Below are 18414 nucleotides of genomic sequence, written 5' to 3'. Positions count from 1 at the left end.
ATATGGAAGGATAAAGCAGCACCATATTAAACAGGTGATTGCTGAGCAGTTTGACCAGGGTGGCAGCTGTACTAGTTTACAGCCCCATTTGTGACTACCCTGCTGTGTTATGGCTCCTCTGAATGGACTTTCAACCTTAGTTAAAAACAACTGTGCTAACATGACATTGTAGGAAACTATCCCAGAATTTTTCTGATTGCTACAAATTCATAAGCCAATTCCATTTTCTTTACTTTGCTACACAATATAAATTTTACTGTGAAAGAATGAAAAAAGTAGGGAAAAAATCCACACTTACAACTCCAGAAGGTGCTCTAGTTTAATGGCATTGCCACATATTAAGACATTACAAAAAGAATCTTATGTCAAATCAATGTGTGATCAAATGTCTTACAAAGTTAACTACCATCACTGAAACACACTTGCAATATGCTAATTTTTAAGGCCAATGAAAAGCATACTATTCCTAAAGACCTTTGCAAGACAAATGTTTAAGACAAGAGGATATCTGTGTGTTAAAGCAAATGCTTTAACATGCAGATCAGTTCCTTATTAAATTTTAACAGAATATTCAAAGACTAAGCAAATATTTCTGATCATTGAAGACATCAGCTCATTTTACTTCTTACCATGAGGTCTTGTCTTACAGTAGTAGCCCCTCAAAAATGGGACAGTAATTGAGAAAGCAGTCTTATTTCTTTGAACAGGTGTGTGATTTTCTAGTCACTATGAAACTACATCACATACATAAAATACCAGAAATAAAAACTAGTTTCCAGGAAACACTGGTGGAACTATAGTTGGGGGAAGTCTGTGTGTGGAACAGGTCATGTCCCTGTGTCTTACTAATGGACTGTATATGGAAATATTTTCTCAATAAGTTAATCTTACACTAGGTACTGCAAGTGACCTGGTTGTGAACTAGAAGCTGAAGACTGGTATCACCCATTGAATTAATTGCTACACGAAACTGACAGGCAGTCTGTGGCTAGGGTGACAGAGCCCAAAGTCCACGTGGAAGTCCAAAGGAAGATGCAACTTTGGAACACAGTTGGAAAAAGGCTGACTTCAGCCCGGACTGCACAGGACCAGTGAAGGATACACTGTCACATAATCGTACCCTGGGAAACTGAAGGCATCTGCACAGTCAGCTTCACTCACATTTCTAACAAATACTACACGAATGTTCAGATACAGGACCCCACTGTATCTCTCTGAGCACTGGAGACAGGGAATGTCAACACATGCAGAAGATAGGCTTCCCACGTACTTGGTTAACCGTGTCTGGGCTAAGCATTAGCCAGCCAGCTGCACATCTACACAATGTTAGAAGCAAGCTGTTGTACAAATACGGAACAGCACAGTTCTCAGTTCTTATACCCTGACCGACCATTTGCAGCTTCTGAAGGACTACTGTAGTTAAACTGAAAGAGTTAATAATTTTAAATCCTGTAACTATAGATTATTTTAGTGACTGCAAGTAAGTATACAGTAACCCAACAAATCCTTATCAAAAGTCACTATGGTAAGAACCAGCTACACTAACTACTTCCCTTGTGAAAGCCAGCTTTATCCCCTCCCAGTTATAAAAACATGCCATTTATTTTAACATGGAAAGGGAGTAACAGTGCTAGACCCATATTGACTCATTTCCCATTTCCTTTTAGGTACCAAAATGCAGACCTTGTCACAATAAGGCTCAAAATGCAATGAGGCAGACATTGGGCCATCCGGAGCGAAAGTGAGATGTTGGATCTCTGAAGTGAACTGGGAGGGGTTGAGGGGAAGGCAAGTTCTACACAGTATTTTTTTCTCCAAAAGTGATTGTAAAGAAACCTGAGAAAAGATTGGACAGACTGTTACTGACAAATGCCAAAACCTTCCCCGGTTATAACTACAGTGAAAACTTTGACTACATTTATGCTATTATTTGTGACTTCAAGTAAAACAACAGTTTAAAAATTTTCTTTAGGGCAAAATCCATAGGCCTGATTTGTGCCTCCTCCAAATCATACGTTTGTCATCACGTTTACTGCACAAAAAAAAAAGTGTTTTGAAATCCAGAGGCAACGGTGTCTTTTCCCCCAGAGCTTAACTGAAAATACCTAATGGAAAAAAGAGCCTATCCTTAAGGTACCAGCTCCTGTAACACAAGCTGTGTTCTCCCCACAGAGGGGAGACAGAGCACAGCTGGTCCCAACTAATACAACCAGTAGAGCTCTTCTGCACAGAGGAGTGTTTCACAGATGTGGAAACACTGCAATAGCATAAATCAGTCCTCCATTTGTTTTTCACTTTGTTCCAAGCCAGTTTACCTACTTACTCGTGTGCAAATCACAGATATGTCTAGCCCTTTTAGCTCTAAGATCAAAGAAACTTAACATACACTTTCTACCAATGGTAACCAGAGATGGTATAAATTTGTTCAGTAGTCTTTCCTTTACAAACATGAATTGGAACAGAGCTGAATTATTTCCCATTAAGCTGGAAGAAGCAAACTTTGAGTATTTTTTCAAAATCTTATGGCTCCTTAAGTATAGCTATTTATAGTTTCAAAGTTCCTGGGTATATTAAAGAAAAAAAACGGAAAGAAGGAGAACCAGTCATATTCTTACTTTTGATAGCTTTCACTGTTATAGCCTTTGAATCTGGGGTTTACTCATGACAGAAACTCACCATTTTCAGGTATTTCACAAATCAGCAAGTACCAAAACACTCTCAGCACAGCTAGGCAGAAGCAAGCTAAGAGTGCTTAACATACCTAAATTGAAACACACATTTATATGTGGATGTTCTGTTAGAACCAAGAGGTCTTGCACTTTGTAACACATACTACACTACTGGATCTTGCATCCTTGCTTTTTCCCCAAGCTCTATCAGCACCTGCTGCCTGAAGCATCAGAGACTGTCCACCTCGGTATGGTATTCATAAGGTTAGCAAGTTTTACACAGCTGAGCGCCACAAGATGCACAGCACCTACCTAGTCATTGTGAGTAAAATAGGTTTGATGCTAGCATCGTCCTACTGCCAGTCGCTGGACAGAGCTGAAGAGCAGACAAGGTTCACTCAGAACCCTGCCAGAGTCACACAACTCCAAAGTGGGCATAGCAGTAATTCAGGTCCTGATTTTCCTCTGAATTAGGATTCATGTTTTGAACAAAATCTGGATTAGAGAAGCTTCACCTACTTCGTGGTAAACCTTACTTTATTTCAGCCTAAGGCACCAATACCACAAATGGGACAGACACACAAGTGAAGACTCACTCACAAAGGATACCCATAAAGCCTGTAAAGCTCCACCATTGCGTAAGGTTTTTACTAGAGGCTCACTCGCAAGATTAAAGCCTGTATTTTTGTTTGAGTCCCAATTATTTAGGTTTCAACTACTTACGTGCATAAGAGTACTTTAAACACAGTGGAAATACTTATGCATACAGCTAAGCTGCTGCCTGGAAAAAATACTTTGAAAAGAAATTATTTAGCAATTCAGAAAAAGTCAGAGACCAATTTTGATGAAGCTCCTATGGACTTTGTCTACATGGTAGGAGCTCGCAGATTCCCTACTAGTTCCCCTTACTAGCTCCTTGGTGGTCTACCCCGTGGGCTGAAAGGAAGCCAAAAGCCTGAAAGTTCTGACTGTGCTCTCCTCTGCAGCCTTGATTCCCAAGGTCTACAAGTGGCCTTCCCTGGCAGCAGACCTGTATTCCCATTTACAGCCAATTTTAGAATTCAGGAATGTAACTCATACATAGCCGATTTCAAAATGCTGAAGCAATTGTCCTTCCCCACTTGGCTTTGCTAGGCATCCTCACTAGTGGCAGAACTGTAAAATACTGCCACAAACACGTGGCTCAGCACAAGTCAGAACAAGCAAACAGTAGAGCATACTAATTTTCTGCTGAGGTACTAAGGGGAATTGTACACTTTAGCATATTTACCAGGAGAAGAGGGTTTACTATTGTACCTGAACATGCTGGAACTTAACCACATGCTTAAAAGACAAAACTAAAGATACAATAGCACTACTCCTTGCATCATAGGTACACATAGCTACCTAAAGAGCTCATCTATACTTAAAAAATTTAAATGTAAATAATGTAATTTCAAGACAAAGTATAATTATACTCCAAATGAGTTTAGAAAGATGAACATTAAGCAGTTTCATTAGTTTAATATAATTAGTTAGAGAAAGTATAGGAAAGATTTGGTTAAAGGCAGTACCTTTCTGAGAAATGCCAGGGTTTTCAAAAAGGTCTGTGATGTCATTAGCAAACTTATACAGAGTATCCCAAAAGCAATATCCAAGGAAAGTTACTGAGCCTGATGTATTTGGGACAGACAGTAAACATTTGAATGATATGTCCATGAGAAAGGTCTTGATGACATCTCACAGGGCAATTCAGAAAGTCCAGCTTCCACTGTAGAAAAGAAACAGAACCTGTAGGAGAGTTTAGGATTGCAGTCTGCCAACCCAGATCTCTTTCATGGATAGAAAAAAAAGCTTCGCCTGAGAAATACTTTTGGGCTGAAATGGTAAGTACCCGAGGTACAAGGAAACACTTCACATTTGTTTATTTTACTGATCTGCTGCTTTCTAACTCTTTCCACCACGTTTTTCATTCCCAAGAGAGTCACTTAGACTCATCTGGCTTTGAAGTACCTATACAAGGAAAAAGCTTTCTTTTTAAGATCTGAATCCTCCCCTACCAACAATATAGCTGAAATGAGTGACAACAGTAACCATTTTGAATGGAGGCATGCTGACCTGCACCACAAGCCAAAAGCAATGGTCAGGCATTACACTACTGCAATCCACTGCAGCAGTTCTAAATTGCCCTATATCACCTAAGCCAAACACTTTGCCAATCATTAATATTTTCCTCACTGAGCTTGCTGAGGATATAAGTGTATGTTGGTTTACAATACTGAACACATCTTTACTTGAAAGCACCTTACAACTCTGCACAGATGGAAGACTCCAAAATATTTTACTACTCAGCTCCCTGATGAGGATTATCTGCCTTCTTCCCACAAAAAAGGCAGTACTGAGTGTCAGTCCGCACGTCAATCTTCAGTGAGAGAAACCAAATAGAACAGCCATCCAATCTTTTCTGTATCAGTTTGGAACAACACACTTCTAAAATGACAACCCTGAAGACTATCTGCATTGCTCTCTGACAGAGATCTGCATGGCTTAAGGAGTTTCATTTCATGCCTTCTTGTACACAAGGCCAGGGCAGGAGGCGGGGGTGGGGGGCAGCTCCATCTCCTCCCTCTTCCTGTAATACTGGCTTAAAACAAATACAGAGAACAATCCGCATGTTTTAGGACCTCTTCCCCACGTACACACCCCTGCTTTTCCTCCCAAGAGCCTAAGGGAGGGCTAAGAAACATGCAGTTGCAACTCAGAGTAAATTCTTGTCAAGGGAAGAAACTAGAGCTCTCAGTTAATTTTAGGAAAATGTTTGAAGAAGGTGTGAACAAGGTTGTGTGGAGTAGAACGTACCCATGCAGGAAATCCTGGCCCTAGCCTTGGAGGTTCAAAGACAAAGCTACTTCTGCTGGTTACAGTGACCTTGCCAGAAGCCAGCAGCCACCACTGTCGGGCAGGCAGTGAAGTGCCTGGCTGCATCTGTTGGGCAGCATAGAGCTCATTTCCACACGTACCATGGAAAAACCGAACAGAAGCCCCAGTGCCCCTGCACTTCCTACAGGCTGGGGCATCTGATGTGCCTGCAGAGATCAGGAAACCTACTGTATTGAGCTGTTAGTCACAAACAAATGCAGAACTTAGCAAACCAAAACATTAATATCTCTCCTATATTTACAGAAAAGCTCATTTTCTAGAACTATATGCAGGCATTATTGAAACATTTTTTAAAAATAAACTTATGCATATTAATATTGTTTTAAGAGAAACTCCATTCAGCTCCACTCCATTTAAGAACCAGCTGCTCATATTTCCTTTTAAAGTCTGAACTGGGTAAGAACTTTATGCAACTACAGGAGCCATCACTTATGTTTTATTTATATTAATAATTCAACAAAATTAATAAGCAATATGGATCCTTAATATGGCAGATCCTTTCCAAATTTTTAAGAACACAATAGCACCATTTCAGTGAGCTTCCATGCTAGTCACAACTGCAATATTTTCTTACATTAAGCAAACAAGTCTTTAGTCATAGGCTAAGCATCTGTAGAGGTATTTACTTTAGTGAAATAAGAAACATTTCAGATATATTTTATGCGAACATTTAAGATACTGATCACAAATCTGGTGGTAAAGCTAAAACTTCCAACAAAAGAAAAATTGAAAGGAATATTAGTATCATATTTGGCAACTCTGCAGTCTAAAAATGTGGAAGTAGTAAAAAAAAGTGTAAAGTACTGATAAACTGAGAAAGCTGTCACCGACTACACATGAATTTTCAAAGTGCATAATCAGCAACCAGAAATTAAGGTATGTCATAATTCAAAGCAATAATAATACTGTCTTAACAATTACAATAAACAAACACTTGCCTGCTAGAGTATATTAATCTGACAAACTCAATAAACCCTACATGAACTGAAAACTGGAGGTCACTGCAAGTTCCACCACACATTTCAGATATCTGCATTTTTTATGCTTTTCAGATGCAGAACAGTTAAATATTACCGGAAGGTAATGGGGAGGCCCTATTATCCACTGAGTTTTGAAGTTCCCCTTTTAAAAAATACAATTACAAAAATAAAATTCTGCAGGTATTTATTGGCAGAATGGGAGGTAACACTGACAATTTGTTTAAAAAACCAGAACTGCTTCTCAATTTGGTATTATCACAAATCAGATTTTTTTTCCTTCAACACTTAAAATATTTACAGCAAGCCCTTTCAGGGTCTGAAACAAACAATCCCAAAGATACAAGCATGATAGTCATACAGGACATACAGAAAATCCTCAGGCTGTAAGAGGGTACTTGAGAGAAATAACTAGTGAAATGAAACGCGTATCCGTGGGTCAAAACAAGGAGTATTAGTTGCATACCTTTGAGGTTTAACTACCAGCTCACAAAAGGCCCTGATCATCATTGCTGACAGCTGAGCAAAGATTCATTTGAGTTTGCTCAAAAGCAAGGTGACTGGATGCTCAAGAGGAGCATGGAAAAGAACTCACGAAACAAGATGTCAGATGTGGTCAGTCGTTAGTGTGGCCCAGCAGACACAACCCATTTTTCCCCGTACTCTGCTCCCACCCTCCACAGTGACCCTGGGTAAGTCACAAGGAGCTGCACTATCAACAGCAGTGTGAAAGCTATTGATAAGAAATACTAGGGAAGATTTGAAGTTACATAATAAGTGTATTAGCAGCATTCCATTAAAAATTACAATATTAGGACAAGCGAGATGAGAATGGTATGATGCTATATTACCATGAATGATGTGAATAGTTTACACATCAGGGACACAAAAGAAATATATGGAGACAGTGTAAAGCAATGGTAGACTGACCTGAATTCCGGTTTAATCTCATAGAATGTCATTGAGTATTCCTGTTTCACTTCTGTGTTTAAAAGAAAGAGAAAAAACCCACCTTCTGCAAACATCTTAAAATCTTTAGTCATCAAATGCTGAGCAGTACCAAAAACTTGGATGTTTCTGAGCAAGACTGAGAGGGAATGATGCCTCTATCAGCTTTTATTAAGAAAATTTGAAAAGTATTTCATCAGTTTTCAGACAGAAGGTAAGCTTTGCATTTTCAAATTACTCTCAGATATCAAGTAAATAGAGCTGCTTTTTATTCAGGACATTTTTCAGCCAAGATCCAACAAAACTGATCTTCAAAAAAAAAAACCAAACCCACAACACAACAATAACCAAAACCAACAACCCCCCTCAAACAGACAACAAAAACCCAAAACAACCTAAACCCCCCCCCCCAAACCAAGAAACAAACAAAAAGCCCCAAAACACACAGAAAGAAAACCCAAACCCACAACATATCTGATAGGAAAGTAATAGTCAAGACTATTCACTGACGAGCAGGATTCTCCACTTCTGCAGTGTGGTAAGACAGGAAATTGGAACCATCCTGCAGGCAACACACTCAGCCTCCGGGTAAAGATAAAGTGGGAGGGAAGCAACAGAAAGCAACTTTCCACTTAACCACGCTCTCCTAGTCACTTAGAGACAAGTAATGAAGCCTTCTTAAAGGCTTTCTGTCCACTTTGCCTCAAGCAAACGAATGAGCTGTAATTCTAGAGTTTTAAGTGAGGCAGAGCAGATAAAAAGTAAAATAAGACGACCCTTGGCTCTTTGCAGAGAATCCTCCAAGAACTCAGAGATTAGCATTACAAACTCAGAACTCAAACTGGATCCCTTCTCTTATCACCACTGCTGCTGAAAACTAGCTTTACAAGTTTGTTTCAAGAACATTTACATGACAATGTATAATTTCTATTTTAAGGAAGCCGAAGCCAAGTTTCACCAATACTGGAAGCCAGCAAAAGCCACCCGAAGCATTCCCACAGTCACCCCACCCCCAGTCTCTTGTTTCCACTCCCACCTCATCCTCTCTTTTGCATAGCTGTACCATTACCTTTGCTCCAACTTCAAACGAGAACAAATACATTAGCACACTAAAAGATCTCGTCAAGTTCAAATCCATCATATAGAAGGAAAAACTGACCCTCAAATCTTGTTATCTACAGGTTCAACCTTTGGATAAGGCACAATCACACATGTCTAAACGCAGGTATTGCACCTAGTGGTACTTGGACTCCACTGAGTGCCAGTGGAGACTCAACCTTTAGTATCACTAAATCCAATGAGACAGAAAGCTCGAGGTTAGCTACAATCTATTGACTTTGCATAGGAACAAAGAAACTGCCATACCAGATCAGACATTTATGCAGAGCCCTACCACTTGCAATTAACTGAGAGTGATATAAATCAGACATGGTAGAGGGTGACCCTCTTCCGAAAGAGCTCTCATGCCACAGAGCACAGAAAAGGTAGGAGGTGGATTTTCTCTCACAGTAGTATCCAGTTCAAACTGGAAGCAGAAAATTTGATGGCTTAAGCAGCCAGTTAAAAACATACAGCATTGTGGACTTGGTTAAAACATAAAAAATTACATCTTACCTTAACTAAGAATAGCCAAGGTCAATAATAAGCTGTAATTTTTACCTTAGCTACATTTTGACAAGACGAAGAGAAAGTTATCATCATTGCAGTTAAAAGAAAAGACAAAAAAGAGCAAGTCAAACCTTGGCCATGCTGTGCTTTCACTGTACGTGCTCTCCTGCTGCTCCCAACCCACTGCCCAGTCCAGTGCTCTGTTAAAGCATTCATGTCCTCCTTTGAAAGTCAAAGGTGCTGCAAATAAGCAGAGCTAAAACTAACAAGCTTTTGCTAGTACACTTGTACGTATAGTCAACTCTCGGTTTCAGTGTGTCTTTAGTGTCTCTAGCAGGGATCAAACAGCAACGGCAGAAAATACAGTATAAATATCTACAAAGGCTGTCTTGGAGCTCAACTATCTGACAAGTCTGCCATATCTAGCATATAATTTTCAAATTCAAACACTTAGTTTTCACCCAGGTCAGAGAGTACATGGCTACTGTATGCAGAAGAGATGAATTGCAGCACTTCCTTTAATTTATATAAAAACATGGTGATGACAGTATAACTAAACCTGTACTTGCAGATGTAATAAGTCACCTACACCAATTTCAGATACAAATAAACATCACTTAAAGGGTCTCAATGTTTTAAAAGAACACTGTTAAGGTCACAGAGAAGGAGGTACATTTTGCCTTCACGGATTTCCCTCAAGTTACAAGAAACATCACACTTATCACTGAAATAATTATTTGGATCTTTTTATATAAACCATATCAATATACTGTCAATACAGATATGGGATAAGAGGTCTGAAGTGCTTTATGTTGAAGCTGCATTTCCTACTAAAACAACTCCGTCCTCCTCTTACAGTGATATAAAAAGATAGCTCAGAGCATTCACAGCTTTTAGTGAAAATATTTGCTCTACTGCTGTGACAAGCAGAATGCTTGAGATTAAAGCAAAAGGGTAATATTTGCATTTAGGACTTGACAGGAGAGTCAGTTGCCCTTCTCAGCTTTGTTCTGAGGCTCATGCAGGTCTTCCAGCATAAACAGAAACAGAAAATCTATTTAAAAAGAAAGTAACTGTAATACAAAAGGGAGTGATAGGGGGACTGTGGAGCAAGCACAGTATCTTTTAACTAACAGTAGATCCTTACACTAGTACAACTACTGTATTTAAGAAGAGCATAGAAAACCTCCACATAATACATTACTTTGATTATATCCTTCAGTTTGCCTCTTAATAAATGTCTGGGCAACAGCTGCACACACAAATGTAATGTGTAATATGCTGTTACTCACATACAAATTAACTTCCCTCCTTTGGCTAGGACAAGTCAATTAATATAACAATAAGGGCAGAGAGATGTTTTAAATGCTTGATATGGCCTGACAAAGTAGTACTTTGTCTAACATCTGTTTACTGGTAACACATCATACAGAATTACCAAGATATCCTATAAATGCTAATGTAGAGTATTTCTGAAGAACAATCACTATTAATGTCGCCATGTATTTTCAGCTGTACTTATGATAATCTACTTTGAATTTATCTCACTAAAATACTAAAGGGAAAAGCACTCAGCATTTAGTATTTTCTATGATTTGTCAACATTCCTAGTCGAATGTCAGAGAGCATTTAGGAGAAGAGTTTTAACTTGTAGCCACACTCAAAACACTGACTTGTCCAAGTGCAGGTACCTCAAAGCAAGCAAAACTGTCCATGTGAAAGGAAAAAATTCCACAGCTGCTCTGTCATTGCTGCTGTGGGACTGACTAGCAAGGATGGACTCAGTGGTTCAGCATCAATGCTACATATATTGACCTTCCTGAACCTCTATCATCAAGCCTAATTCCAGCTTGCTATCACCATGAGACCAAGTTGTTTTAAACGTGCTCTGACACTGATTCTTTGTTTTCCCTGAAAGCCATGAAACTGATTACATTCATAGTATAATTTACAGTACCTTATAATCTCATTACTTGATAAAGACAAAGACAGTGCTAAGAGTCATAAAAAGACAAGTTACTTACTAAAGCTCATACATCACCCCCCCCAAAACGCTTAAGATTTCCCACTAATTCTTCTGTAAATACACAAGCATTTGTCTCTTACGACCACAACATATCAAGTATTTTTACAGCGTCCTTGAAATAGACGAAAGTTCATCTGAATTGCTGAGAATTCATATAAACAGGACATTGGTCTAGAAAACAGTTCTTATTACGGTAGTCCTAAGATAAGTCAACTTTTAAAAAAATATCCCTGAGGTTTAACTGACATAAGACACAATTGAAAAGAACATACAAGTCGTGTGTCCAAACTGGAACTAGATTTCTTATGAGATTTAAATCATTAGCCAGACAAACTTTAAGGCAGCATTAAAATAGGTCCTCAGGTGTTACTACTAAGTCCTTAAACTACACAGTCCACATCATGTATAACCTTACAAGTAACCCATATGGAATTGTATGTTTCACATCAAAAATCACACTGTCACTACTGCAGTGTCTTCCCACGCTCTACTAGTTACACCGAGCAAGTGCACACTGAGGCTGAAATGTGCTCTGAAGTACTTAAACTGCTTCATCACGGAAATGAGCTTGCTTTCATCCCGAATACTTCCACACGTGTCAAATAGGCAGAATATGGTCAGTTCTATAAAAACCTCAAGAAAACGGACTGATCAAATAACACATACAGAGACAAATATGGGCTACAAGGACCAGGGCACTAAATGAAACCACCTAGACGAAACCAGCATAAAATCACCTTCCCTTGTAAAAAGCAGAGAGGGCATTTATGTTTGAAAGCCTTTTCTCCTTACTGAGAGCTAAAGAAATCAGTTCTGCAATACCAAGACTCGGCAAACTGGAATTAAGACTTCGGAAAAACAGTTTTTAAAAAAAAAAGATTACTCGGTGTGGCGCAGCGAACTGCTAGTGCCGCGCAGGATAGGGCCAGGTGCCCGGTGAGCCCCCGCGGCAGGAGCCCGGCCCCGGCCCGCAGCTCTGCCGGCAGAGCCAGCGGCTCCGCCGGGGCCCGGACCCACCGCCGGACACATCCGGCCCCCGCCGCCGCCGCCCCGAGCTCGCACTTCAAAGTCTTTCGGGGCTCCGGCAGAGGTTAAACACAAAAGCCCCCCCTCCGCACACACACACGCAGACACTCAAACACCAGCCGCCCCCCGCGGCCGGGCCCCGCGCAGCCCGACCCGCTCCATCGATCGCCGGGCCCCGCGCAGCCCCGAGCCGCTGACAGCTGCGGTCGGCCCGGCCCGGCCGGGCCGCCCCTCCCTCACCCACGCACCAGGTGCCCCCGCGCCCCGGGGGAAGGCGGCGGACGAGGGCTGCCCGCCGCGCCCCAGCCCTGCCGCTCCTGCCGCCCCCGCATCCGCTGCCGGGCGGCCGCGGCGGGGGAACGGGCGCCGGAGCCCACCCAAAGCCCTCCTCACGGCAACAGCCCCGCCGCTGTCACCCGCCACCGCCCCCCCCCCGCCCCGGCGCCCCCCTCACCTCCCGGCGGGGGACGGCTCCATCCTCCGCTCCGCGGCGGGGTCGGTCCCCGCCGGGCTCCCCACCGGCAGCGGCTCCAGGAGCTCGGCGCAGCGGCTGGGGGAGGCAGCCGGGCTGGCGGGGCTGGAGCGCGGCGGCCCGGGCAGGTAATGGAGCAGCAGCGTCTCGGGGGGCTCTGGCGAGGAGGAGGTGGCGGCGGCGGCGGCGGCGGCGGCGGCAGCCGGGAGGAAGAGGGGCGCCTCGGGCAGCCGGTCCAGCTCCACGCTCCGCACTTTGCGCAGCTGCTTCCGTCTCCAGTCAGAGCGCTGCTCCCGGCAGCCGCCGCCCGCCTCCCGCAGGAGCCCCCCGACGCTCCCAGCGACGCTCCCCGCCGCCGCGCCGCCCTTCAGGCTCCCGCAGGCGGCGGCGGCGGCCGCCTCCGCGCCGCTGCCCGAGGGTAATCCCGACGACGAGGAGCGATCCCCCGCCGCCGCCGCCATTTTCTCTGGCGGGTCACATCGGGCTCCTGAGGACCGGGGGAAGCCAGCGCTCTGACCCGCTGCGGAAACAGCGCTGCCTGCGCAAACGGCGTACAGAAGGAGGCGGAGGGGGGAGCAAGAGGCGGGTGTGGATTGGTGGCGGCAGGCGGCGCGGGGCGGGGCGGCCGCCCGTAGGTACGGTGGGGCGGGACCGCGTGGAGACCCGGCCCGCCCACTCCCGCGCAGGTGTTGGCGGCTGGGGGGAGCTGCGCCCGCCCCCGCCGCGCGCCGCGCCCACTCGTCAGGGGCAGGCCCGGTCCGTGCCTGGCCGCCCGCCGACGGACGGACGGACGGACGGACGGACGGACGGACGGGCGGGAGGGCGGGTCGGCTGGCCGCGCCGCGCCGCGCCCGGGAACCGGCGGAGGCGCCCGTGTGGGCGAGCCGGCGGGGCGCTCCGGCGGCCCTGGGGCGGGGAGCCGCGGCGCAGGGCCAGCTGCCGCCCTGTCAGGAGCTGAGGCGCGGGGAAGCCCTTCCCGAAACTCGGGCAGCGCCGCGCCCCAGCTCGCAGCACGGCGTCTGCCCGTCCCCTCTCCCCAGCACCCTCAAAACTGCCCCGGGCGCCGTCCTCTCCGGGAGCCGGCCGCAGGGCGAGGAGGGAGCAAAACGCCTGCGGTGCCATGCTGCGCTACAGCGAGCCGCCGGGAAATCGCCGCCGTGCCCGCGCTTACCTGCTCGTTGCTGTCTGGGAGTAGGACGAAATTCAACGCATATCCGTGCTTGCAGCCGTCACGCGTCCTTCTCCGGGCTGCCTTCACTTGGCAGGCGCCGCTCCACCCGTCCTTAGATGCTTTTCCATGTCTGTAACTACTTAGAAGCGTTAACGTCTCGTCGGAGCGCGCCCGTTTCCATATGTGCATGCGTACGCACATCCAGTTTAGGTTATAGCCTGCCGCATATACCTACGGGAGAGAGGAGAAAGGCAGGAGACATCACATGACCACGACCTTGGGAAGGTCCAAGTCAAATTTGCTCTTGGTCTAGATTTCCACTCGACCACAATTGGGTGGTTTTGCTTTCAACCTCCGAGCTGCAGAGAAGAGACTTAAAATTTTGCAAGAACAGAAGGGCATACATTGCTGTCAGAAAGGTGCCGTTTTGCTGCCGTTAAACAAGCCTACCTACTTGAATGCTGATTGAATCTGAGACGAGGAAAGAAAAGCTACATGTTGCTATGCATGCCTGGTTGTTTTCAGGATGGAGTGATTTTGGATACAGAAGGCACACAGTTCAAAGCACTTTTCTTTAGCTGAGTATCTTAGGCTCATTTCTCAGAATTTTCTATGTGTGCCTCAAGCGTAACATTAAGTGTAACATCTCGACAATGATTATGGTCACTTTGCTGGGATCACTGCTTTGACCTGAAGCGTTAGCTGAGTGAGAAGTAGCTCCTAAGAGAAGCAGATTCTGTCTTGCCTTACAGATGTGATCAGAAGCTGACCTAAATGTAGAATCTTTGCTGAAGGATATGACAAGCAGATTAGAAGAGGTCTTTCCCTCCAGACTTCGTAGGAGTGGCATGAGACTAGTTGCATACAAATTCCAAAGCAGATGGTTGAAATGAACTCAAATTATTACCAGTTGTTGGCAGCATAACCTGCATGTACACAGGATCCTCTAGGCTTCAACAGGAAAACAAACCAACAAACAGTGCACTATTATGTATTTTCAAATATTCCTTTCTGCCATAAAATAACATTTGCAGAAAAAAAAACCCAACCCAAAACTAAAACAAAACCCCTATGCTTTTAAAGCATTCTAAACAGAAAAGAAAACAGTTTTAAGAAATTGCTAAACACTTTTCACATGGAGGAGGAATACAGCTTTGAATAGCAATTGGTTAGACAAGGGTACAGAGAAGAAAAAGGAAATAACTAATAAAAGTAAATCTAGGAGACCTTTTGGTCTGAGAGAGTCCTCGGGGAGACATCTCCCAGAGTGCCAAGGCTCCAACAACGCTTAAAGGAGAAGGAAACTTGGGAAATTCAAGGCAAAATGTCAGAGTGGCAATGGGGTACTGCGGCATGTGCATGTGCACTGAGGTGAAAAGCCCTCTGGAAAGTGGCTAAGAACAGGGCAAAACATGAAATCCAGGAACACTGGGAGGCACCAGTGTAAGAATTAACTGCGGACAAGTGCTCTCACCATCCCTCTTAAGGCACAACTTTGTCTTTTGAGAAAGTCCAGCACTAGCAAGGTTTTGAGTTACTTTTGAACAAGATGCAAAGTGGAAAACCTCACTATTTAGTCATTAAAGAATACATGGCATGCCTTGTAAGGGCTGTTTATCCCCTGATTATTGGCTGAAATCCAACTCTAATAAATGACATTTTGCCTATGATCCTTATATTCACCATAGTGTCTCAAATGGATGCTTCTCCACTCTGCCTTGACCAGGGAAGCACAGTAGGAGACAAGAAAACTTCTCACTCCAGAATGCTAGGTAATGCAATGCCCGTGTGCAACATAGATTTATGCACAACAGAGGTTCTACTAGCAGTACTAAATTCTGAAATCAGTAATTGAACATGCTGAATGACATCTGTGTTGTCTTGTGATCTGCTCTTAAAAATCCTTTTGCACTTAATCAGTGTGAGTTGACCTGATCGTAAAAAGCATAAAACTTGCTGAAAAGCTCAGAAGACTCTCTGTTACCTCTTGCACAGATTGTTTTTCAGTCTCTCTAAAATACAGCTCTGGAGGGTAACATGAGACTTTTAGCAGTTTTCAGTGGGCCTGTTTCCCCTAAGTCATAAGTGGCGGCACCCAGGGTTTGTTATGAAACAGAAGCCTTTGGCCTCAAATTAGCATCGTGCAACATTTGGAACATCAACTGTTGTACACAAAGAAACTTCTGTTTGGGAAGACACTTAAGTTTTTGCAAGCCAAGGACTTTCCTCGTTGCACAAAACCTGTAACAGTGTCATGAATAACCAACAATTTTCAACACGCTAGAGATAGGAATCTGCCATGCCCCTGAATACATAATCTAGGCATCATCATCCACAAACAGAATAAATATGACAGATAACACAGTCCATAGCTTCTGGTCTTGACTAAACATGCAAAAAGTACTTTAATACTGTATACAAACTAGATTCTCTCCATCTTGTTCTTTTGTACAGAAAGACTTATCCCCACATTGATCTTCCATTCATTCTTTCCATTGCGAGAGAGGGAAAACAAACCTGCTTCTAAGCCATAATTCTTCCCTGTTTACTCCTCTGTAATGGAGATATCAAGCAACTGAATGAGGACAGAGTCTGAGGTCCTTTTCATTCTTGTTTCCTTGGACCTGCTGAAAATCTGCTTGTATCTCTGTTGCCTGTAGAAATGCTTCGCTGGCTTGCTGAGGCTCAGTTCTTAGTTCATAGTGTAACAGGTGCACCTTTTAGAAGAAATTCCATCTCAGGAAGTCAGGATGCCATATCACTTTTCAGGATAGAGAAAGCCAGGTAAAACCAGAACCTGTTACAGGGAATTCCATGTGTTTAGTTCACTGGGAATATCTGGTCTTACTGTAATTTAAGTATTTTTCTACTGGTTTACCTATTAATTTCAGCATTGATTTCCATGGAAAATGCGTTTAAAACTTTCTTCTCTCACATTTCAGTTCACAGAGGACTGAACTTCTGTTAAAAATGTATTTTGGATCTGCAAAACTTAAAGATTACATCTTAAGTTAGGTGTCAGACACATTATATAAAAGCTGTACTCAATCCTCCTTTTTCTGCCAAAGCACGTAATAACAGTTCTCTGTTTCTTCTTAATAACTAACAATACTGATGTTTCTTCTAACCGCCCTGCACTGCCTGGTCACATTCGTTACAGTTATCAATTTTCTTCCTGTAGCATCTACTCATCAACTGGGGAACCATTTGGTCTATCCACCGTATGATCCAAAGCAAAAAGGTGATCTGTTCCCAAAGAGTTTGCAAGTATGAAAGACAGACAAGGAACAGACCAATCAGCAAGCTAGACTCCAGTTCTTGTACAGTGGAAGTCTATCTGCTGCCTTGATCTTTTTGTCACTAGTTTGTACATCTTGCATTAGCTACCAAAATCAGTTGAATTTGTGACCTCAGGTAGTCTTTAAAATATTGATACTTTGATGTCTAATTTGGATATTATTCCTGGCTGTGCTACCGAGGATTTTTCTGACCTCGAATAAGTCACCATCCTTTCATCACTCAATTACTCACGACTGTAACTGGGTAACAAATATATTTACCTACCTCAGGCCAGACATAAGGCTGAGGGATTTAATATTATTGAGTTTCCACGTGTACTGTTGCTCAGAGTAAGTATAGTAATGAAGTGACCAAGGCCTGTTAAATGACTTCTTGTACATCACTTATGAAAAGCTACCAGAATTATTGCAGCCATCAGCTCTTTTTTCCTATATTCCTCCAGACTACTAAATAGACAACATAGCTCTCACCTGGATCAGCAGTTAGGTCTATTGTAAGCACCACTGTCCGTTCCTTCTGCAGGGGAAAGCAACTGCACAATTTCAGACTCAGGAGACCAGCAATAGCTAGCTTTCCTTTACCCTACTGCTACCAGTGGCTGTTACATCTCTTTCAACCTAGGCGCTTATTATTATTTCTGTTCTGTGAGACAAAGGCATGGGGCATAAGCACAGATTTTAATAAACTGTGGAAGCATTTCTCCACTGGAAGCTATAGATTTCTAAATTACAAGGGAGCAAGAGTTTCATTCTCATTTTTGTCTCTAAGGACAATATAGCAACCTACTGAAAGGGAGCATGAAGGGTCAGGATGGAAGAAGGACCACTTCCTCACTCCCGCCAAAGAGGACCCCGCAGTTATTAATTTCCCTTGCCTGCTGCTCTGTCATCCTTCTTCTGCCAGCAGCAGAATCATACAGTACCAACAATAAACTGCAGTTACTGTAGGACAGTAACATGACGACAGCATAAACATTCAGCCATCAACAAACATAAAAACAAGGCCAATTTTGTTGGTGTGTCTCAGCATGGCTGTGGGCTGTGAACCAGGAGTCTCGCATGATAGGTAGATCCAGCACAGATCACACAAGCCTTATGAGGATCCTGTAGGAAAGGAGCAGACAAGAGCAGCACAATTTGACAGCTACCTCGGTAACTGCCTTCCTAATTAATCACCAGATGGGTAAGGCACTGGCAAGAACACCCTCTGCAGAGTACCCTACTTGCTCTTTCCAAAGCCAGTTTATCTGAATAAACCTTTCTGGGTGCAGTAATGGCATCCAGCCTGACACATTCCCT

At 43.6% G+C, this 18414-nt stretch overlaps 1 protein-coding gene across 2 annotated transcripts in view; it reads right to left on the bottom strand.

Annotated features, from left to right (window-relative positions):
• Positions 1-13949, bottom strand: part of MAP3K1 (mitogen-activated protein kinase kinase kinase 1) — a 62058-nt gene extending 48109 nt beyond the window's left edge. Inside the window, exon 1 of one of the 2 annotated variants that reach the window (XM_064439406.1) lies at positions 13817-13949. Coding sequence is in view for 1 of the 2 variants with exons in the window: in XM_064439407.1 (XP_064295477.1) it covers positions 12628-13106 (479 nt within the window). In the remaining variant the exon portion in view is untranslated. Of the gene's footprint in view, positions 1-12627; positions 13146-13816 lie in introns of those variants that run through there. The other variant, XM_064439407.1, reaches the window with a different exon arrangement.
• Between the last annotated feature and the right edge of the window lie 4465 nt (positions 13950-18414).

Source organism: Phalacrocorax carbo, chromosome Z, assembly GCF_963921805.1.
Source record: "Phalacrocorax carbo chromosome Z, bPhaCar2.1, whole genome shotgun sequence".
NCBI classification, from domain to species: Eukaryota; Metazoa; Chordata; class Aves; order Suliformes; family Phalacrocoracidae; genus Phalacrocorax; species Phalacrocorax carbo.
The sequence above is the reverse complement of the archived record's forward strand: the minus strand, read 5'-3'. Positions and strand labels throughout refer to the sequence as shown.